The sequence below is a fragment of the Halichondria panicea genome, chromosome 3 (genome assembly GCF_963675165.1).
Source record: "Halichondria panicea chromosome 3, odHalPani1.1, whole genome shotgun sequence".
NCBI lineage: Eukaryota > Metazoa > Porifera > Demospongiae > Suberitida > Halichondriidae > Halichondria > Halichondria panicea.
In genome coordinates, this window is record NC_087379.1 from 5,940,782 (window position 1) to 5,963,807 (window position 23,026).

Genomic DNA, 23,026 nt, shown 5'->3' on the forward strand with positions numbered 1-23,026 from the left:
CTGGCAATATGGTGACAACCATACAGCTAGTGGAGTTCTCACAGTCGCTGTATTGTACCCTCTGTGACATCAGATGCTGATAAAGATTGTATAGGTGTTGATAAGGTGAAGACATTTTGTGCATGCCATGGGAACCAGGGCTGTAAGTAGTAGTACCTGTTCTATGATGCACCCACTCTTCGAATAGGCCAATTAATCCTGTCTCAGTGAAGAAGATTGCGTTAGCCCTAAGTTTGTTCCATACCGTGTATTTGTAGTTTTATGCATGATTATAATCATAGATATTCACTGAGACAACAATATTGTTACGGTGGATGTGTTTCCTTCATGAATGATTAGATTGGTGTCACCTTCCCCTTTCCATGCAGTTGACTGGTCTTGGGTACGTCATCCGCGAGTCTTAAAGACCCACATTCCTTATTATATAAAGTTCATCAAACGAAGTGATACTCATAGCAACTCCAGGCATCCCTTCTGAAGCTGAAGTGGTTGATTTAAACTAATACCTATAACGCACGAATCAGAACTCTTGGCAGCTAAAACAGCTTTGGCAGGTAACACGCAGTTGAACTTTGACCTAAGAAATGTGAGTCTAAAACACTTCCTTGACTCCCAGATGTCGTACCTGGTGTAGGGCTGATGTGGATCTGTGTATTGAGGACTTCAACAGGATCGATTGCTATCGTGTGCCTCTGCTAGGCAACTTCAAGCCCCATGGAAAGGTTTCCATTACATAATTATACTGAGCACATACCTGTACCCTCACCACATACCCTTGTACACACCACGGTCAAGACAACCACATACCCTTGTACACACCATGGTCAAGACAACCACATACCCTTGTGTACACAGCAATAGTCATGATAACCACATACCTCTGTACCCACAGTACCACATAGCAGACCTGCACACTGCTGGAGGCCTCCCGATACTTATAAAGGAGCTACTAGACGCAGGGCTCTTACATGGTGACTGTCTCACAGTGACCGGAAAGACTGTGACAGAGAATTTAGCATCTGTCTCCAAAGCATCTGATCTGACACAGGACGTTGTGTACCCATTCTCTAAACCCTCTCCCCTCCCGGGCACCACATTACCATTATCAAGGTGAGATGGATAAGCTGTGTGTATTCTCACCTATGCAATCATTGTGAGTAAGTATTTTGTTTTGTGAATCATGCATGTGCGTTTTATTTGAACAGCTATACACAATGTTTACATTTAGACGTGATAATTATCAAAAATAATAGTTATCCTCTCATGATTGCATCCCATCCCAGGGTAGCCTGGCAACAGACAGTGCCGTGCTGAAGCTGAGTGGGAAAGTGTTTGACAAGCCGTTCAAAGGCCCAGTGAGTCTACACACCATGCATGGACACAATGCCTCCTTTATTGAGGTGTGTCTGCTTGTTCCCAGGCCATTGTGTTCGATGGGGAGGGGCCAGCCTATGATGCCATTATGGGTGGCCAGGTTAAACCAGGACAGGTGCTCGTCATACGATATGAAGGACCCAAGGGAAGGTGAGCAAGTATTCAAGTTGCATTTAGATTCAAATATTTAGCCTGAATCCATGCCTTGGTTGTTTGCCTCATCTGTCACTATAGCTACAGTTTTATCAGTGTCAGATTCAGTTTATTGTACAGTATAATTATACCCCCCCATACATGATACACACCTCCTCCTTGTAGCCCTGGCATGTCTGAGATGTTGAGTCCAGGCTCTGCACTGGTTGGTGCCGGCCTAGGTAAGACCGTTCCCTTGATAACTGATGGATGCTTCAGCGGAGCATCTCATGGGATCATGATTGGTCATGTGACACCCGAGGCATTCGTGGGCAGGCCTATAGCACTGGTGGAGAACGGAGATATGATAAGCATTGATGCTGTCAACAGGAGAGTAGATCTGGTGAGTGTACAAATCATTATGAGCACTGTACATGTGATGGATGCATACATACTCCCCCGCACACCCACGCAGGAGGTCAGTAAGGAGGTGTTGACGGCTCGGAAAGCTTGCTGGAAGATTCCCCAAGAGCGTCAGAAAGTGAAGGGTCTACTGGCAAAGTATCGACGCTCTGTGTCCAGTGCACATACAGGAGCTGTAACCAGCTGAACCAACTGAACATTATAGTAGAGCAGCTATACATAATTATGATTGTGCACTAGTTGTGGCCTAATGATGTGGAGTCTAATGTACAACGTTTCGTTATCAAATGTGCGAATGATTTATTGGAATGTCTTCAGCACATGTTTCTTTATAACTCTTCACTCGTTGAGCTACAATGTAGGTGTACATGTGTTTACCTTGTGTTTGTGGTTGTTTCTTCAGAACTTTTCTTATGGAATGTTGCTGTGAATATTGTTACCAATAATTACCGTACACATGATGTAGGTCACCCCATTTTTCTTCAAGCGCGCTCAAAAGGAATTGTGAGTTCCTAGATCTTATATTTATAATAGGTACAGGTATCCCTGTGCATCACCTGTACTCTTCTTTGAATATCTATGTGTTATTTTGGCATAATTTATAACATTCAACAATATTGTGTGTCCCCACAGAAAACAAACCTTACGATAATCCCCAAAGCCATGGCTGAGAGAGTGACTACGAAAGAAGCTCTCAAGAAACTTGATGCTCAACTCGAATGCTCCCTTTGTCTCGACACTTTTAAGCAACCGAAACTCTTGCCTTGTTTTCATGTGTTTTGCAAGTCCCCGTGTCTGGAGAAACTAGTGACCAAGGATGGACGCTCCCTCACTTGTCCCACCTGTCGACACATTGTCCCACTGTCAGAGAGGGGAGTGGCTGGACTGCAATCAGACTTTCACATCGACCACTTGTTTGAGATACAAGATGCTTTCAACAAGGCCGAAGACGACAATGATAAGAACTGTGGCAGCTGTGAGAATGGCAGAGCCACCGGGTACTGTAACGACTGTGGGGACTTTTTGTGTGACAGGTGTCAAACTGCTCACAAATTTGTTAAACTTTCAAAAAATCATAAACTAATTTCGCTGGATGAACTCAAAGCTCAAGTGACTAGCCTGGTTCCCCCCAAGAAGGCCGTCCCCCATTGTCCCAAACACTCGGAGAATGCCCTTAAGATATATTGCGATACATGCTCCACTCTCATTTGCATGGACTGCACCATTCGTATCCACAAAGACCACAACTACGACCTGGTGGCTGATGTGCTGACCAAGCACAAGGAAGAACTTGTCTCCAGTCTCAAACCAGTCAAAGAGAAGCTGGACAGTGTACAACGAGCTCTGAAGGACTTTGACACAAGAGCCAAGGCAATCCACAATCAGAGGGCCGCGATTGAAGCCAACATCCACAAGGAGATTGACGAACAACATCGACTGTTGGACCAACGAAGGACAGAGCTTGTGGGAGAGCTAGAGATGCTGACTCAGCAAAAGCTTAAGGATCTGGCGGCACAAAGGGACCAAGTGGAGATCACTCAGGTGAAACTGACCAGCTGTCTGGAGTACACTGAGGGGGGTCTCAAAACAGGCACAGACGGTGAAGTACTCGAAATGAAATCTTCCGTTATTAAGAGAGTCGAACATTTTTCTACTGAATTTGAATCAAACGCTATTCAGCCAGAGACAAAAGCTGACATGGAACTGATCACTGAAGGAAAAGAATCTCTCCAACAAGCTTGTCGAGATTTCCTACAGATTGATCACAGTGGTTCATTCAGCTTAGAGAACAGCCACACGACAGGAAATGGTCTGAAAGGTGCTACAACTGGAGAAACAAAAACTGTGTCCTTTCAAGCAATGACCAAGAAAAACAAGAAATCCAAAAACAAACTCGACCTCAAAGCTGAACTTGTGCATATCGAAAGCAAAGATAAAAGTAAATGTGAAATTGTGGTTGTTCGAAAACATGGCCAATACAAGATCAACTATCGCCCTATGAAACGAGGAAAGCATGAACTACACATCACTGTCAATGGGGATGCAGTACGAGGCAGTCCATTCCCAATAGCTGTAGCTCCATCACCACAGAGCTTTGTCAAGCCTTCCCGAGTTGTGCGAGGTGTGAACAGCCCACGAGGCACTGTCTCCAACAATAAGGGTCAGTTGGTTGTTGTTGAAGGAGCTACTGTCTCTGTATTGACACCAGAGGGTGAGAAGATACAAACGTTTGGAAAGCTGAATAGTGCATATGGAGTGACTGTGGACAAAGATGACAACATGTATGTGATGGAGTATGGCAATCATCGTTTGAGTAAATTCTCATCTGACGGAGAGTTTGTGGCAGCTGTTGGTAGTCAAGGCAGTGGTAACCTTCAGTTTAGTAACCCTGTTGGTATATGTTATAACAGAAGAGACAACAACCTGTATGTGCCTGATCAGAGTAACCACAGAATACAAGTGCTCTCTACTGAACTGAAGTTCGTACGATGTTTCGGTACACGTGGCAAAGGGAACGGACAATTACAAAACCCGTTTTGTGCAACATTTGATAGTGCCAACAACCTCTATGTGACTGATTACAGTAACCATCGAGTACAAGTCTTCACTGCTGAAGGTCAATTCTTGAGAACCTTCTCACAAAAAGCTAACGATCAGAAGCTGAGTCAACCCTGGACCATAGCCATCGACAGCAGTGACACAGTGTACGTCAGTGAGAATGGACCGCATCATGTGAGTGTGTTCACATCTCAGGGAGCCTACATCACCACGTTTGGTGGACAAGGAATGAAAGAGGGACAGTTTAGTAGCATTTACGGACTCTCTATTGATCGCAATGACTCTGTTGTTGTGTCCGATCTGGACAATGGACGACTGCAGATATTCTAACGAAATAAGTAGAAAAGTGGACAAAGTAGTAGCTCTGTGTAGAAATAGTTGGTAGCGTTATTATTTTATTTGGAATGTGAAATGAAACTATTATCTGTTGTGTTGATGCAATTATAGTGGTAGGTAAAGATCATCATAATAAAAAGTAACATCCAGCATGGCCATACAGCAACCAAAGCCTCCTCCAAATCAGCAGCTGTACGAGTTTCTACTGTTTGGCAGTGTGTCTGACAGTGAACTGCCCTCTTTACTGCACCGACTGAGAGGACTGGCTGACTTTGCAACCTGTGGAGGCATAGCATTCATTGACAAGGAGCAAACTTATAAAATTGGTCCGTGGCGTGTTAATAGTGTGTCCTGTACAGTATGTGATATATGCCACTGGTTATTTAATACAGAAATAGGCAACACTCGTTCTGTCGTTAGAGTTCGACAGTCGCTAGACAATGCCGAGGCCCCCTTGTGAGTTACACACCCCCCACACGTGTACCCCCACCCCATACCATACACATGTTTCTACCTTGTTCCCCAGGCAACTCATATACACTGGGCAGCTGGACCTGGGTGATGCTAACAGGCCGGCTGGAGTGAGGAGTTGTGTACACACTGCATGCAGTAACAATGCTGCAGAATGCCTCAAGGAAATGGGATTCATGTAAGCACTTTTAATGGCAGGAATGTGCCCAGAATTGTCTTGTATGGTGGCTATTTTCAATCCACAATCTCAAAACTAGAGCACTAAAGTGCTAACCCTCGGCCGGCTGTTGACATGATCTACAAGTGTATAGCAACCCAAAGAGTGTTGCTGGCTATAAAGCAGCAAGTAACGTAACAGGCTGAGATTGGAGTTTTAGTATAATTATAGTACATGCATTATTTGCCTGTTTATGACATCTGAGTTTTACCTCCATTCTGAATTCTATGGACTAGACAGCAAAGCAAAGAAGCATGGAGTCTTAGAAATAATTTATGGCTTTTGGGGTATGCTCTGGGCCGGGTAGGAAAAGAAATAACAATCATAATTCTAGCTTTCTACTTTAGTGACCCTGTTCCATTTGTTCCTAATATAGGATCACTTCAGCTGTAAATACGTAGGCTATCTCGAATAAAGGCCGTGTGTAGTTAGCTAGCTGCCAACGTCCAAGTTAGCTTTTCCTCGCTTTTATTCGACAACAAAGCTTTAACATCGAAATCTACCACAGTTAAAATTAATAACTTGTTGTGTGAAGGCTATCCAGTCTGTAAACGCAGTGCTGTGGTATCCAGGTGACCAGACTCACAATTACAAACAGACAAACAAACCAACCGACTACTATACCCGTGACCGCCCACGCACGCCTCGGGTAATCAACACACAAATTTACCTTTTGTATAGCCTCTAAAATGTGGTAATAACTACACGTAGGCCTAAGAGGTTGGTATATTTTTGTCTAGTCTAGAGGTGGTTAGTACCGACCACCACCGACCAGTGTGGTCATATCCCTACTTAAGTTCAAATAGTTTGTGACTACACTACAAACACATTATAAATTCAACAGACACGATTCTAACGATTCAACATACATGTACAAGTACTTAGTTTATCATTGATTATAATTAATTGTTGGTTGTGCTAGCCTACACAAGGGAAGATAGGTTGACTGCCTTTCCCTAATCCACCGATGTACCGGTAGTACATGTATGTGAAGGTGCATAGCTTAAAATGCATTCAAGAGTCTATATACATTTGTATATATATAATACAAGAGAGAGAAAAAAAGTATAGACGTAGCATAACCTTGCATCCGAAAATTAATGTAATCTCCTGCTTTGTAACAAAAGTGACCAATCTGAGGCCCAGAGCTGCTACTAATAAATTCTCATTAATTTATTATGCGTTTCAGGCAGGAAGTCACGTACGTTGCTTTCCGAATTATTTCTGATGCACGGTTATACTACATTCGATACTCTCTCTTATGGGCTTTTGATAATTATAGGGAAGTTTAGATAATTAAGCCTGTTGGGAAAAGTGCTACATAACAATAGGTAGATAAGGCTATTTGGGGAAAGTTCTTGTTGTACTAGCAAGTACATAGCACTAAGTATATGCCATTAAATATCGTGGTCAACATGGTAAATTTGTATTACTGTTCATACTACCCCCTCCCCACCCACCCACACACACACACACAGCCGTCAGGAGAGGGAGCTGGTGTAGCGGGTGCCCAGCTGTTGTCAGAGCACTACCTGGTGGAGTTGTCAGCTGTGACCACATCAGGGCACGACAACGTTGGCATGGAGATGAGGGCTTTCGCTGAGCAACTCAAACCGTATCCTATGGAGCAGTTGTGAATTATATTATGATTATACAGCTAGTGTACGTATAGTGAATTATGGGAGGTGCATATAATATCATAGCTTGCTTGTGTTAATTGGCTTGTGAAACACACATTGTTTATAGCCAAGTTTGTAGGTAAACATCAGTTGCCTAAAGTATGTTCGTGTACTCTGACAGTAGATGATGCTGTTTGGCCTGGCTTTTAGTTGTACTTAGCAATGTAAATTAGTCCACTAGTAGTTGCCTGGCAATATGGTGACAACCATACAGCTAGTGGAGTTCTCACAGTCGCTGTATTGTACCCTCTGTGACATCAGATGCTGATAAAGATTGTATAGGTGTTGATAGGGTGAAGACATTTTGTGCATGCCATGGGAACCAGGGCTGTAAGTAGTAGTACCTGTTCTATGATGCACCCACTCTTCGAATAGGCCAATTAATCCTGTCTCAGTGAAGAAGATTACGTTAGCCCTAAGTTTGTTCCATACCGTGTATTTGTAGTTTTATGTAAATGTATGCATGATTATATATCATACATGTATGTTTCTCTGTTGTCAAAAGACTGTTAGCTAGATATTCACTGAGACAACAGTATTGTCACGGTTGATGTGTTTCCTTCATGAATGATTAGATTGGTGTCACCTTCCCCTTTCCACACAGTTGACTGGTCTTGGGTACGTCATCCGCGAGTCTTAAAGACCCACATTCCTTATTATATAAAGTTCATCAAACGAAGTGATACTCATAGCAACTCCAGGCATCCCTCCTGAAGATTCTGAAGCTGAAACTATGTGGTTGATTTAAGCTAATAGCTATAACGCACGAATCAGAACTCTTGGCAGGTAAAACAGCTTTGGCAGGTAACACGCAGTTGAACTTTGACCTAAGGTGTGGGAGTCTAAAACACTTCCTTTGAGTCGCAGATGTCGTACTTCCTCTGGTGTAGGGCTGATGTGGATCTGTGTATTGAGGACTTGAACAGGATTGCTGATCGTGTGTCTCTGCTAGGCAACTTCAAGCCTCATGGAAAGGTTTCCATACATATACTGAGCACATTCCTGTACCCTCACCACATACCCATGTACACACCATGGTCAAGACAACCACATACCCTTGTACACACATGATAACCACATACCTATGTACCCACAGTACCACATGGCAGACCTGCACACTGCTGGAGGCCTCCCTATACTCATGAAGGAGCTACTAGATGCAGAGCTCTTACATGGTGACTGTCTCACAGTGACCGGAAAGACTGTGGCAGAGAATTTAGCATCTGTCTCCAAAGCATCTGATCTGACACAGGACGTTGTGTACCCCATCTCTAAACCCCTCTCCCCTCCCTTGCACCACATTACCATAATCAAGGTGAGATGGATAAGAGCTATGTGTATTCTCACCTATGCCAGGGCGGATACAGGAATATTGAAAGGGGAGTGGGGCTAATCACCAGCTAAAAAAAGTCAACTGTTTTTCGAGTGTAGCAATTTCAGTAAAAAAATGTCGACCACCTTTTTGGTTGGGTACTGTATGGTAGCAGTGTTGCTGCATGCACATTAGGACCTGCACTGATTCAGATCAGCTTGCTCTTCAGCTTCAACAGTCTACAACTAAATGCAATAATTGATTGCTGACGCCTAGCACGTGACTGATTGCTGAAAGTCCGCTGCTAGCTACAGTCCGTCTAGCTGAGGGGGGGGGGGGGGGGCTATGCAATCATTATAAGTAGTCATTTTGTTTTGTGAATCATTCATGTTCGTTTTATTTGAACGGCTATACACAATGTTTACATAAAATAATAATTATCCTCTCATCCTTGCATCCCAGGGTAGACTGGCAACAGACAGTGCCGTGCTGAAGCTGAGTGGGAAAGTGTTTGACAAGCCGTTCAAAGGCCCAGTGAGTCTACACACCATGCATGGACACAATGCCTCCTTTATTGAGTGTGTCTGCTTGTTCTACTTATTTCGATGAGGAGGGGCCAGCCTATGATGCCATTATGGGCGGCCAGGTTAAACCAGGACAAGTGCTCGTGATACGATATGAAGGTCCCAAGGGAAGGTGAGCAAGTGTATTCAAATATTTATTAAGTTGCATTTAAATTCCCTGAAATTCATGAAATTGGTTATTTGCTGCATCTGTCACTATAGCTACAGTTTCATCACTTTCAGTTTCAGTTTACTATACAGTATATATACTTGAATACTTTCCCCCCCTCTCCTCCATGTAGTCCTGGCATGCCTGAGATGTTGGGTCCAGGCTCTGCACTGGTTGGTGCCGGCCTGGGTAAGACCGTTCCCTTGATAACTGATGGACGCTTCAGTGGAGCATCTCACGGGATCATGATAGGTCATGTGACACCTGAGGCATTCGTGGGCGGGCCTATAGCACTGGTGGAGAACGGAGATATGATAAGCATTGATGCTGTCAACAGGAGAGTAGATCTGGTGAGTGTACAAATCATTATGAGCACTGTACATATGATGGATGCATACATACTCCCCCGCACACCCACGCAGGAGGTCAGTAAGGAGGTGTTGACGGCTCGGAAAGCTTGCTGGAAGATTCCCCAAGAGTGTCAGAAAGTGAAAGGTCTACTGGCGAAGTATCGACGCTCTGTGTCCAGTGCACATACAGGAGCTGTGACCAGCTGAACCAACTGAACATTGTAGTAGAGGCCAAAGTTTTAGTTTTGTCCTGTAGAGCAAAGATTTAATTAATGTATATACACTCTTATTATGCATGCTTGTATAAACCGTGTTTTGCAGCTATACATAATTATCATTGTGCACTAGTGTGGCCTAATGATGTGGAGTCTAATGTAGAACGTTTCGTTATCAAATGTGCGAATGATTTATTGGAATGTCTTCAGCACATGTTTCTTTCAAACTCTTCACTCGTTGAGCTACAATGTAGGTGTACATGTGTTTACCTTGTGTTTGTGGTTGTTTCTTCAGAACTTTTCTTATGGAATGTTACTGTGAATATTGTTACCAATAATTATGACGTAGGTCACCCCATTTTTCTTCAAGCTCAAAAGGAATTGTGAGTTCCTAGATCCTATATTTATAATAGGTACAGGTATCCCTGTGCATCACCTGTACTCTTCTTTGAATATCTATGTGTTATTTTGGCATAATTTATAACATTCAACAATATTGTGTGTCCTCACAGAAAAACAAACCTTACGATAATTCCCAAAGCCATGGCTGAGAGAGTGACTACGAAAGAAGCTCTCAAGAAACTTGATGCTCAACTCGAATGCTCCCTTTGTCTCGACACTTTTAAGCAACCGAAACTCTTGCCTTGTTTTCATGTGTTTTGCAAGTCCCCGTGTCTGGAGAAACTAGTGACCAAGGATGGACGCTCCCTCACTTGTCCCACCTGTCGACACATTGTCCCGCTGTCAGAGAGAGGAGTGGCTGGACTGCAATCAGACTTCCACATCGACCACTTGTTTGAGATACAAGATGCTTTCAACAAGGCCGAAGACGACAATGATACGAACTGTGGAAGCTGTGACGATGGTAGAGCCACTGGGTACTGTAACGACTGTGGGGACTTTTTGTGTGACAAATGTCAAGCTGCTCATAAGATAGTGAAATATCTACGGAATCATAAACTAATTTCACTGGATGAACTCAAAGCTCAAGTGACTAGCCTGGTTCCCCCAAAGAAGGCCGTCCCCCATTGCCCCAAACACTTGGGGAATGACCTCAAAATATATTGCGATACCTGCTCCACTCTTATTTGCATGGACTGCACCATTCATATCCACAAAGACCACAACTACGACCTGGTGGCTGATGTGCTGACCAAGCACAAGGAAGAACTTGTCTCCAGTCTCAAACCAGTCAAAGAGAAGCTGGACAGTGTACAACGAGCTCTGAAGGACTTTGACACAAGAGCCAAGGCAATCCACGATCAGAGGGCCGCGATTAAAGCCAACATCCACAATGAGATTGACGAACAACATCGACTGTTGGACCAACGAAGGACAGAGCTTGTGGGAGAGCTAGAGATGCTGACTCAGCAAAAGCTTAAGGATCTGGCGGCACAAAGGGACCAAGTGGAGATCACTCAGGTGAAACTGACCAGCTGTCTGGAGTACGCTGAGGGGGGTCTCAAAACAGGCACAGACGGTGAAGTACTCGAAATGAAATCTTTCGTTATTAAGAGAGTCGAACATTTTTCTACTGAATTTGAATCAAATGCTATTCAACCAGAGACAAAAGCTGACATGGAACTGATCACTGAAGGAAAAGAATCTCTCCAACATGCTTGTCGAAATTTTCTACAGATTGATCACAGTGGTTCATTCAGCTTAGAGAACAGCCACACGACAGGAAATGGTCTGAAAGGTGCTACAACTGGAGAAACAAAAACTGTGTCCTTTCAAGCAATGACCAAGAACAACAAGAATTCCAACGGTAAACTTGACCTCAAAGCTGAACTTGTGCATATCGAAAGCAAAGATAAAAGTAAATGTGAAGTGGTGATTGTTTGAAAACATGGCCAACACAAGATCAACTATCGTCCTATGAAACGAGGAAAGCATGAACTACACATCACTGTCAATGGGGACGCAGTACGAGGCAGTCCATTCCCAATAGCTGTAGCCCCATCACCACAGAGCTTCATCAAGCCTTCCCGAGTTGTACGAGGTGTGAACAGCCCACGAGACACTGTCTTCAACAGTAAGGGACAGTTGATTGTTGTTGAAGGAGCTACTGTCTCTGTATTGACACCAGAGGGTGAAAAGATACGAACGTTTGGTCAGCTGAATGATGGTATTGGAGTGACTGTGGACAAAGACAACAACATGTATGTGATGGAGTATGGCAATCATCGTGTGAATAAGTTCTCATCTGACGGAGAGTTTGTGGCAGCTGTTGGTAGTCTAGGCAATGGTAACCTTCAGTTTACTAACCCTGTTGGTATATGTTATAACAGAAGAGACAACAACCTGTATGTGGTTGATCAGAGTAAGCACAGAATAAAAGTGCTCTCTACTGAACTGAAGTTTGTACGGTGTTTCGGTACACGTGGCAATGGGAACGGACAATTACAAAGCCCATTTCATGCATCATTTGATAGCGCTAACAACCTCTATGTGACTGATCATCTTAACAATCGAGTACAAGTCTTCACTGCTGAAGGTCAATTCCTGAGAACCTTCTCACAAAAAGCCGACGGTCAGAAGCTAAGTCGTCCCTGGGCCATAGCCATCGACAGCAGTGACACAGTGTACGTCAGTGAGAATGGACCGCATCATGTGAGTGTGTTCACATCTCAGGGAGCCTACATCACCACGTTTGGTGGGACGGAAAAGGGACAGTTTAATAGCATTTACGGACTCTCTATTGATCGCAATGACTCTGTTGTTGTATCCGATCAAGGCAACGGGCGACTGCAGATATTCTAACGAAATAAGTAGAAAAGTGGACAAAGTAGTATGTAGCTCTGTGTAGAAATAGTTGGTAGCGTTATTAGAATGTGAAATGAAACTATTATCTGTTGTGTTGATGCAATTATAGTGGTAGGTAAAGATCATCATAATAAAAAGTAACATCCAGCATGGCCATTCAGCAACCAAAGCCTCCTCCAAATCAGCAGCTGTATGAGTTTCTACTGTTTGGCAGTGTGTCTGACAGTGAACTGCCCTCTTTACTGCACCGACTGAGAGGACTGGCTGACTTTGCAACCTGTGGAGGCATAGCATTCATTGACAAGGAGCAAACTTATAAAATTGGTCCGTGGCGTGTTAATAGTTTGTCCTGTACAGTATGTGATATATGCCACTGGTTATTTAATACAGAAATAGGCAACACTCGTTCTGTCGTTAGAGTTCGACAGTCGCTAGACAATGCCAAGGCCCCCTTGTGAGTTACACACCCCCCACACGTGTACCCCCACCCCATACCATATACATGTTACTACCTTGTTCCCCAGGCAACTCATATACACTGGGCAGCTGGACCTGGGTGATGCTAACAGGCCGGCTGGAGTGAGGAGTTGTGTACACACTGCATGCAGTAACAACGCCGCAGAATGCCTCAAGGAAATGGGATGCTTGTAAGTACTTTAATACTAAAAATGGCCCCAGGGAACCTAGGTGCCCAGAAATATCATACCTCAATCTCACTGTCACACATTTGCGTATTGTATAGCCAGAATCCTGTGAAGATGTTGTGTTTTTGTGTGCCAAACCATTATTTATAGAGATTGTAGTGTTACCGTATATTTTCTAGGACAGCAAAAAATAATTATATTGGAAATTGTCTGTGTATAGTTGGAACAGATTTTTATAGAGCATGCGAAGTGTCCGGAATAATTAGAACAAGCAAGCAGCTGCGTGCGAGCTAGCTAAGTTTAATAGAACAGTGTGCGACTGAATAGTTGCAATAGCCATCTAAAACTAGCTACACAAAGCTATATAACTGCAGCACTCTAAGTCTTACTCTGCCGTTTATGAATGTAACTCAACTTTTCAATGTGTTGTCCGAACAAATGTAATATTAAAGCACTGGAGTGTCCGTTGTATTAGAACAACGAAAATTGCTCAAAAGAGTGTCCGGGGTAATTAAAAGTGTCCGATAAATTAGAAGATATACGGTATATAAGTGTACGAAGTGGAGCAAAAAGTGGAGGGGGACCAAGTGGAGCACATGATGTACCAACGGTACCCAGTGGAGCAGCAAGTAGAGGACCAATCTGAGCCACTGAAGATCCCAAGCAAAAAAGACATGGACATTTCCTGATTTCACACAGAGGGGGATCCCAGGCCCCCCCCCTCTGTATGAAACCCTGGTTGACATTTTCTTGCGATGTACACTCACAATCCTCACGCTTCTGAGGAGCCACTTCGTTGTCACTGGTGACAACGTACCGTCCCCAGAGCTTCGGAGAGTAAGACACACACCAGGGAGATCATGACCAAGAATGTTATTAGGTGTCACCTACATTTAGAATCTTAATAGTCGATTTTCTGCATGCAGGTGTTGGTGCTTGCAGTGGGTGGCTCTACCAATAGTGTGCTGCATCTGCTAGCTCTAGCAAATGAATGAGTTGGAGGATATCTAGTCACTGGGTTAGGGTTAGGTACCACAACAATTGTAACTGATCTCGAAGTGGTCGCATGTGCAGATGGTTGCTTAGCCCCTAATTCAGTTTGACCCTAATACAAAATGTACTGAGTGTGTGCTGAACATTATGATTATGTGTAGTGCTGATGTGGATTTGTGCATTGAGGACTTCAACAGGATTGCTGATCGTGTGCCTCGATCTGCTAGGAAATTTCAAGCCTCATAGAAAGGTTGTACAGTAGAACCTCCATAAAACGGACACCATTGGGGAACAGCCTTTTGGCCGTTATAGAGAGGTGGTCTTCCTCGATTGCCATCTATGTATGCTCTCTGAGTCATTTTTTGCTGCAAATGAATCTTGGAGCTTTGCTAACTGCTTCTTTAGCTCATAAAAGCTTTGAAAAGGCTGTAGGGACAAGCTACAGCTAGGTTTTTACCATTGTGCAATAATGCTATCTCAGCAACAACTTTCTGCTAATTCTGGGTGTGGCTGTCCGTTCTGAGAGGTTATTTGCTAAAGCTGATTGGGGACTAGAAATCTGCTCGTTATACAGAGTAGAGAGGTAGCCATTCCTGAGAGGTTGCTTACATTGTAGTTTCAATCTGGACCTAAGCTCTTGGCCGTTATATAGGCTAAGTGTGTGGTTGCTTTTGGAGGTGGTCATTAATGAAGGTTCCACTGTATTATATATACCGAGCACCCTCACCACATACCCTTGTACACACTGTGGTCAAGACAACCACATACCCTTGTACACACCGTGGTCAAGACAACCACATACCCTTGTGCACACATGATAATCACATACCTCTGTACCCACAGTACCACATGGCAGACCTGCACACTGCTGGAGGCCTCCCTATACTCATGAAGGAGCTACTAGACGTAGGGCTCTTACATGGTGACTGTCTCACATTGACCGGAAAGACTGTGGCAGAGAATTTAGCATCTGTCTCCAAAGCATCTGATCTGACACAGGACGTTGTGTACCCTATCTCTAAACCCCTCTCCCCTCCCGAGCACCACATTACCATTATCAAGGTGAGATGGATAAGCTGTGTGTATTCTCACCTATGCAATCATTGTGAGTAAGTTATTTTGTTTTGTGAATCCTGCATGTGCGTTTTATTGTTTTAACAGCTATACACAATGTTTACATTTAGACGTGATAATTATCAAAATAATAGTTATCCTCTCATGATTGCATCCCATCCCAGGGGTAGCCTGGCAACAGACAGTGCCGTGCTGAAGCTGAGTGGGAAAGTGTTTGACAAGCCGTTCAAAGGCCCAGTGAGTCTACACACCATGCATGGACACAATGCCTCCTTTATTGAGTGTGTCTGCTTGTTCTACTTATTTCGATGGGGAGGGGCCAGTCTATGATGCCATTATGGGGGGCCAGGTTAAACCAGGACAAGTGCTCGTGATACGATATGAAGGTCCCAAGGGAAGGTGAGCAAGTGTATTCAAATATTTATTAAGTTGCATTTAAATTCATGAAATTGGTTATTTGCTGCATCTGTCACTATAGCTACAGTTTCATCACTTTCAGTTTCAGTTTACTATACAGTATATATACTTGAATACTTTCCCCATACATGATACACACCCCTCTCCTCCGTGTAGTCCTGGCATGCCTGAGATGTTGAGTCCAGGCTCTGCACTGGTTGGTGCCGGCCTGGGTAAGACCGTTCCCTTGATAACTGATGGACGCTTCAGTGGAGCATCTCACGGGATCATGATAGGTCATGTGACACCTGAGGCATTCGTGGGCGGGCCTATAGCACTGGTGGAGAACAGAGATATGATAAGCATTGATGCTGTCAACAGGAGAGTAGATCTGGTGAGTGTACAAATCATTATGAGCACTGTACATGTGATGGATGCATACATACTCCCCCGCACACCCACGCAGGAGGTCAGTAAGGAGGTGTTGACGGCTCGGAAAGCTTGCTGGAAGATTCCCCAAGAGCGTCAGAAAGTGAAGGGTCTACTGGCGAAGTATCGACGCTCTGTGTCCAGTGCACATACAGGAGCTGTGACCTGCTAAACCAACTGAACATTGTAGTAGAGGCCAAAGTTTTAGTTTTGTCCTGTAGAGCAAAGATTTAATTACATTAATTATACACTCTTATTATGCATGCTTGTATAAACCGTGTTTTGCAGCTATACATAATTATCATTGTGCACTAGTTGTGGCCTAATGATGTGGAGTCTAATGTACAATGTTTCGTTATCAAATGTGCGAATGATTTATTGGAATGTCTTCAGCACATGTTTCTTTCAAACTCTTCACTCGTTGAGCTACAATGTAGGTGTACATGTGTTTACCTTGTGTTTGTGGTTGTTTCTTCAGAACTTTTCTTATGGAATGTTGCTGTGAATATTGTTACCAATAATTATGACGTACGTCACCCCATTTTTCTTCAAGCTCAAAAGGAATTGTGAGTTCCTAGATCCTATATTTATAATAGGTACAGGTATCCCTGTGCATCACCTGTACTCTTCTTTGAATATCTATGTGTTATTTTGGCATATAATATTCAACAATGTTGTGTGTCGACCCCACAGAAAAACAAACCTTACGATAATTCCCAAAGCCATGGCTGAGAGAGTGACTACGAAAGAAGCTCTCAAGAAACTTGATGCTCAACTCGAATGCTCCCTTTGTCTCGACACTTTTAAGCAACCGAAACTCTTGCCTTGTTTTCATGTGTTTTGCAAGTCCCCGTGTCTGGAGAAACTAGTGACCAAGGATGGACGCTCCCTCACTTGTCCCACCTGTCGACACATTGTCCCACTGTCAGAGAGGGGAGTGGCTGGACTGCAATCAGACTTTCACATCGACCACTTGTTTGAGATACAAGATGCTTTCAACAAGGCCGAAGACGACAATGATAAGAACTGTGGCAGCTGTGAGAATGGCAGAGCCACCGGGTACTGTAACGACTGTGGGGACTTTTTGTGTGACAGGTGTCAAACTGCTCACAAATTTGTTAAACTTTCAAAAAATCATAAACTAATTTCGCTGGATGAACTCAAAGCTCAAGTGACTAGCCTGGTTCCCCCCAAGAAGGCCGTCCCCCATTGTCCCAAACACTCGGAGAATGTCCTTAAGATATATTGCGATACATGCTCCACTCTCATTTGCATGGACTGCACCATTCGTATCCACAAAGACCACAACTACGACCTGGTGGCTGATGTGCTGACCAAGCACAAGGAAGAACTTGTCTCCAGTCTCAAACCAGTCAAAGAGAAGCTGGACAGTGTACAACGAGCTCTGAAGGACTTTGACACAAGAGCCAAGGCAATCCACAATCAGAGGGCCGCGATTGAAGCCAACATCCACAAGGAAATTGACGAACAACATCGACTGTTGGACCAACGAAGGACAGAGCTTGTGGGAGAGCTAGAGATGCTGACTCAGCAAAAGCTTAAGGATCTGGCGGCACAAAGGGACCAAGTGGAGATCACTCAGGTGAAACTGACCAGCTGTCTGGAGTACACTGAGGGGGGTCTCAAAACAGGCACAGACGGTGAAGTACTCGAAATGAAATCTTCCGTTATTAAGAGAGTCGAACATTTTTCTACTGAATTTGAATCAAATGCTATTCAACCAGAGACAAGGGCTGACATAGAACTGATCACTAAAGGAAAAGAACCTCTCCAACAAGCTTATCGAAATTTTCTACAGATTGATCACAGTGGTTCATTCAGCTTAGAGAACAGCCACACGACAGGAAATGGTCTGAAAGGTGCTACAACTGGAGAAACAAAAACTGTGTCCTTTCAAGCAATGACCAAGAAAAACAAGAAATCCAAAAACAAACTCGACCTCAAAGCTGAACTTGTGCATATCGAAAGCAAAGATAAAAGTAAATGTGAAGTTGTGGTTGTTCGAAAACATGGCCAATACAAGATCAACTATCACCCTATGAAACGAGGAAAGCATGAACTACACATCACTGTCAATGGGGATGCAGTACGAGGCAGTCCATTCCCAATAGCTGTAGCCCCATCACCACAGAGCTTCGTCAAGCCTTCCCGAGTTGTGCGAGGTGTGAACAGCCCACGAGGCACTGTCTCCAACAATAAGGGACAGTTGGTTGTTGTTGAAGGTGGTGGAGCTACTGTCTCTGTATTGACACCGGAGGGTGAGAACATACGAACATTTGGAAAGCTGAGTAATGCACATGGAGTGACTGTGGACAAAGACAACAACATGTATGTGATGGAGTATGGCAATCATCGTGTGAACAAATTCTCATCTGACGGAGAGTTTGTGGCAGCTGTTGGTAGTCCAGGCAGTGGTAACCTTCAGTTTACTAACCCTGTTGGTATATGTTATAACAGAAGAGACAACGACCTGTATGTGGTTGATCAGTGTAACCACAGAATACAAGTGCTTTCTACTGATTTGACGTTCATACGATGTTTCGGTACACGTGGCAATGGGAACGGTCAATTACAAAGCCCACTATTTGCAGCATTTGATAGTGCCAACAACCTCTATGTGACTGACCACGGTAACCATCGAGTACAAGTCTTCACTGCTGAAGGTCAATTTCTGGGAACCTTCTCACAAAAAGCCAACGGTCAGAAGCTAAGTCGTCCCTATGCCATAGCCATCGACAGTAGTGACACAGTGTACGTCAGTGAGAATGGACCGCATCATGTGAGTGTGTTCACATCTCAGGGAGCCTACATCACCACGTTTGGTGGACCAGGAACGAAAGAGGGACAGTTTTATGGCATTTATGGACTCTCTATTGATCGCAATGACTCTGTTGTTGTGTCCGATCTGGACAATGGGCGACTGCAGATATTCTAACGAAATAAGTAGAGAAGTGGACAAAATAGTAGCTCTGTGTAGAAATAGTTGGTAGCGTTATTATTTTATTTGGAATGTGAAAGGAAACTATTATCTGTTGTGTTGATGCAATTATAGTGGTAGGTAAAGATCATCATAATAAAAAGTAACATCCAGCATGGCCATACAGCAACCAAAGCCTCCTCCAAATCAGCAGCTGTACGAGTTTCTACTGTTTGGCAGTGTGTCTGACAGTGAACTGCCCTCTTTACTGCACCGACTGAGAGGACTGGCAGACTTTGCAACCTGTGGAGGCATAGCATTCATTGACAAGGAGCAAACTTATAAAATTGGTCCGTGGCGTGTTAATAGTGTGTCCTGTACAGCATGTGATATATGCCACTGGTTATTTAATACAGAAATAGGCAACACTCGTTCTGTAGTTAGAGTTCGACAGTCGCTAGACAATGCCGAGGCCCCCTTGTGAGTTACACACCCCCCACACGTGTACCCTCACCCCATACCATATACATGTTACTACCTTGTTCCCCAGGCAACTCATATACACTGGGCAGCTGGACCTGGGTGATGCTAACAGGCCGGCTGGAGTGAGGAGTTGTGTACACACTGCATGCAGTAACAACGCCGCAGAATGCCTCAAGGAAATGGGATTCATGTAAGCAATAAAGTGCCCAGAATTGTCTTGCCAGCTGGCTATTTTCAATCCAGAACATTGAATAGCTAATCCTCGGCTGTTGACATGATCTACAAGTGTATAGCAACCCAAAGAGTGTTGCTATACACTCTATAAAGCAGCAAGTAACGTAACAGGCTGAGATTGGAGTTTTATAGTACATGCATTATTTGCCTGTTTATGACATCTGAGTTTTACCTCCATTCTGTATTCTATGGACTAGACAGCAAAGCAAAGAAGCATGGAGTCTTAGAAATAATTTATGGCTCTTGGGGTATGCTCTGGGCCGGGTAGGAAAAGAAAATAACAATCATAATTCTAGCTTTCTGCTTTAGTGACCCTGTTCCATTGTTCCTGATACAGGATCACTTCAGCTGTAAATACGTAGGCTACCTCGAATAACGGCCGCTTGTAGTTAGCTAGCTGCCAACATGCAAGTTAGCTTTTGCTCGCTTTTATTCGACAACAAAGCTTTAACATCGAAATCTACCACTAATAACGTGTTGTGTGAAGGCTATCCATGCTGTAAACGCAGTGCTGTAGCATCCAGGTGAGGACTCACAATTACAAACAGACAAACAAATCAACCGACTACTATACCCGTGACCGCCCACGCACGCCTCGGGTAATCAACACACAAATTTACCTTTTGTAATAGCCTCTAAAATGTGGTAGAAATTACATGTAGGCCTAAGAGGTGGTATATTTTTGTCTAGTCTAGAGGTGGTTAGTACCGACCACCACCGACCAGTGTGGTCATATCCCTACTTAAGTTTAACTACACACACATTATAAATTCAACAGACACGATTCCAACAATTCAACATACATTTACAGTTTAGTTTATCAGTAATTACATAATTAGTATATCTCCATGGGCAATCATGACAGTTTGTGCACACACTGACAGAGCTGTCTATGAGCTGATACTGAGAGGCTACGTGTTCAGAAAGGGGCAAATGAAGATTGCCGTCTTCAAACTCTATCAGGTGTGTTTATTTGTTGTTGCTAGCTGACACTAAACATTCCAGTGAGAAACCATCCCCTTTACAGTCTAAATAGCTGGTGGCATTTAGAATTGAACATATCTAACTTCCGTAGCATGTCTACAGTTTGGGTTGAACTACAAATAGAGTTGAGTCCACCCTAGTTCAGGCGAGAGCACACACAGGATGGTAGTGGATGATTAGCATATACTGTTTGTAGGAGGAAACGTGTGAATTAATTATGCTAACAAGTGCACCGTGTGGGTTGTGCTAGCCTACACAAGGGAAGATAGGTTGACTGCCTTTCCCTAATCCACCGATGTACCGGTAGTACATGTATGTGAAGGTGCACAGCTTAAAATGCATTCAAGAGTCTATATATATAATAATACAAGAGAGAGAAAAAAGTATAGAAGGTAGCATAACCTTGCATCCGAAAATTAATGTAATCTCCTGCTTTGTAACAAAAGTGACCAATCTGAGGCCCAGAGCTGCTACTAATAAATTCTCATTAATTTATTATGTGTTTCAGGCAGGAAGTCACGTTGCTTTCCGAATTATTTCAAATGCACGGTTATACTACATTCGATACTCTCTCTTTCTTTTATTATGGGCTTTTGATAATTATAGGGAAGTTTAGATAATTAAGCCTGTTGGGAAAAGTGCTACATAACGATAGGTAGATAAGGCTATTTGGGGAAAGTTCTTGTTGTACTAGCAAGTACATAGCACTAAGTTATATGCCATTAAATATCGTGGTCAACATGGTAAATTTGTATTACTGTTCATACTACCCCCTCCCCACCCACCCACACACACACACACACACACACAGCCGTCAGGAGAGGGAGCTGGTGTACCGGGTGCCCAGCTGTTGTCAGAGCACTACCTGGTGGAGTTGTCAGCTGTGACCACATCAGGGCACGACAACGTTGGCATGGAGATGAGGGCTTTTGCTGAGCAACTCAAACCGTATCCTATGGAACAATTGTGAATTGTATTATGATTATACAGCTAGTGTACGTATGGTGAATTATGGGAGGTGCATATAATATCATAGCTAGCTTGTGTTAATTGGCTTGTGAAACAAACATTGTTTACAGCCAAGCTTGTAGGTAAACATCAGTTGCCTGAAGTATGTTCGTGTACTATGACAGTAGATGATGCTGTTTGGCCTGGCTTTTAGTTGTACTTAGCAATGTAAATTAGTCCACTAGTAGTTGCCTGGCAATATGGTGGCAACCATACAGCTAGTGGAGTTCTCACAGTCCCTGTATTGTACCCTCTGTGACATCAGATGCTGATAAAAATTGTATAGGTGTTGATAGGGTGAAGACATTTTGTGTATGCCATGGGAACCAGGGCTGAAAGTAGTGAGTACCAGGTTTGTCTGTCCTAAGATCTTTGTGATGCACCCCACTCTTTGAATAGGCCAATTAATCCTGAAGAACATTGCACATTGAACATTGTGTTTTAGCCCTAAGTTTGTTCCACGCCGTGTATATTTGTAAGTTTATGTATGCATACATACTGTACATGATTGTATAATTATGTTCTATGGGGCTCTCTGTTGTGAGCACACTATATTCACTGAGACAACAATATTGTCACGGTGGATGTGTTTCCTTTATGAATGATTAGGCAACTTTGGATTGGTATCAACTTCCCCTTTCCATGTAATTGACTCATCTTGGGTTCATTCAAATCTAGATGTGATTTAATGAGCATTCAATGTACTTAATTCTCCTACATGTACCAATTAAGAAAGCATAATAATTATGAGTGTGTAGGTAATAATGATTGTACTTGTGACATCAGGGCGTACCAAAGTGGGCACTGTGAGATATAAGGATCAGTGACACCTGCTTACATCATCGTGAATTCCATACATTACATACCATAGTGGCCTGGTAACACTCATGAATTTAGTTAGCCTGAAATGCCTTTTTATGGGGCTGCATGCATAATTAGGATATTTCATTTTGTGATGCTTTTCATTGGAATTATTCCTTAATTTCCACTACCCAGTATTGTAACTATGGAGAAAACAGACGGCGTAAGATGATGTCACCAACTCCCACCTGTAATACGATCACATCACGTCTATGTTAGGAAGACTCCATGCAAATTGTGTACAAGCTAGCTTAACTGTTTTTCATTGCTCACTTACTAACTACAGCTGTGATTATGACTGTGTGAGATGTTTGTTCTCTCTTTGTGCAATACATATCAGTACAGTACAAGAATTGTTGTCTGTGCTCACAAATGGTGGTGGCGCTATTGTGGAATGCAGTTTGCAATGTTGTTGT

At 43.4% G+C, this 23,026-nt stretch overlaps 8 protein-coding genes and 1 pseudogene across 10 annotated transcripts; all 9 read left to right on the plus strand.

Moving 5' to 3' along the window:
* The first annotated feature begins 127 nt into the window (after window positions 1-127).
* Window positions 128-2,271, plus strand: LOC135333139 (dihydroxy-acid dehydratase-like). The gene is made up of 9 exons (XM_064528054.1): window positions 128-142; window positions 369-382; window positions 617-722; window positions 893-1,110; window positions 1,206-1,230; window positions 1,284-1,355; window positions 1,421-1,524; window positions 1,693-1,909; window positions 1,982-2,271. The coding sequence occupies exons 1-9, from the start codon at window positions 128-130 to the stop codon at window positions 2,114-2,116; spliced, it is 906 nt and encodes a 301-aa protein (XP_064384124.1). The 3' UTR covers window positions 2,117-2,271.
* A 73-nt stretch (window positions 2,272-2,344) lies between these two features.
* Window positions 2,345-4,924, plus strand: LOC135333835 (tripartite motif-containing protein 3-like). The gene is made up of 2 exons (XM_064528837.1): window positions 2,345-2,433; window positions 2,563-4,924. Exon 2 carries the CDS (start codon window positions 2,593-2,595, stop codon window positions 4,816-4,818), a length of 2,226 nt encoding a protein of 741 aa, XP_064384907.1. The 5' UTR covers window positions 2,345-2,433; window positions 2,563-2,592; the 3' UTR covers window positions 4,819-4,924.
* Window positions 4,925-4,937: 13 nt separating this feature from the next.
* LOC135333865 (mediator of RNA polymerase II transcription subunit 18-like) lies at window positions 4,938-22,975 on the plus strand. 3 transcript variants are annotated; one of them, XM_064528883.1, is made up of 6 exons: window positions 4,938-5,150; window positions 5,217-5,280; window positions 5,351-5,473; window positions 20,642-20,720; window positions 21,553-21,689; window positions 22,746-22,975. In XM_064528883.1, exons 1-6 carry the CDS (start codon window positions 4,976-4,978, stop codon window positions 22,780-22,782), a joined length of 615 nt encoding a protein of 204 aa, XP_064384953.1. In that variant the 5' UTR covers window positions 4,938-4,975; the 3' UTR covers window positions 22,783-22,975. The 3 variants fall into 3 exon arrangements, with proteins under 3 accessions (XP_064384953.1, XP_064384952.1, XP_064384951.1); XM_064528882.1 differs by lacking the exons at window positions 4,938-5,150; window positions 5,217-5,280; window positions 5,351-5,473 and adding exons at window positions 19,179-19,390; window positions 19,457-19,520; window positions 19,591-19,713; XM_064528881.1 differs by lacking the exons at window positions 4,938-5,150; window positions 5,217-5,280; window positions 5,351-5,473 and adding exons at window positions 19,179-19,520; window positions 19,591-19,713.
* Window positions 7,156-9,937, plus strand: LOC135333872 (dihydroxy-acid dehydratase-like; annotated as a pseudogene).
* Window positions 9,858-11,645, plus strand: LOC135333852 (tripartite motif-containing protein 2-like). Its single transcript, XM_064528866.1, has 2 exons — window positions 9,858-10,183; window positions 10,313-11,645. Exons 1-2 carry the CDS (start codon window positions 9,858-9,860, stop codon window positions 11,643-11,645), a joined length of 1,659 nt encoding a protein of 552 aa, XP_064384936.1.
* Window positions 11,679-12,660, plus strand: LOC135333861 (RING finger protein nhl-1-like). The gene has a single exon (XM_064528879.1). The coding sequence runs from the start codon at window positions 11,679-11,681 to the stop codon at window positions 12,561-12,563; it is 885 nt and encodes a 294-aa protein (XP_064384949.1). The 3' UTR covers window positions 12,564-12,660.
* Window positions 12,716-13,232, plus strand: LOC135333870 (mediator of RNA polymerase II transcription subunit 18-like). The gene is made up of 3 exons (XM_064528888.1): window positions 12,716-12,890; window positions 12,957-13,020; window positions 13,091-13,232. Exons 1-3 carry the CDS (start codon window positions 12,716-12,718, stop codon window positions 13,215-13,217), a joined length of 366 nt encoding a protein of 121 aa, XP_064384958.1. The 3' UTR covers window positions 13,218-13,232.
* On the plus strand, window positions 14,218-16,274 carry LOC135333047 (dihydroxy-acid dehydratase-like). The gene is made up of 5 exons (XM_064527980.1): window positions 14,218-14,453; window positions 15,047-15,281; window positions 15,520-15,676; window positions 15,851-16,067; window positions 16,140-16,274. The coding sequence occupies exons 1-5, from the start codon at window positions 14,370-14,372 to the stop codon at window positions 16,272-16,274; spliced, it is 828 nt and encodes a 275-aa protein (XP_064384050.1). The 5' UTR covers window positions 14,218-14,369.
* On the plus strand, window positions 16,271-19,164 carry LOC135333836 (tripartite motif-containing protein 3-like). The gene is made up of 2 exons (XM_064528838.1): window positions 16,271-16,668; window positions 16,796-19,164. Exons 1-2 carry the CDS (start codon window positions 16,499-16,501, stop codon window positions 19,056-19,058), a joined length of 2,433 nt encoding a protein of 810 aa, XP_064384908.1. The 5' UTR covers window positions 16,271-16,498; the 3' UTR covers window positions 19,059-19,164.
* Window positions 22,976-23,026: the final 51 nt, after the last annotated feature.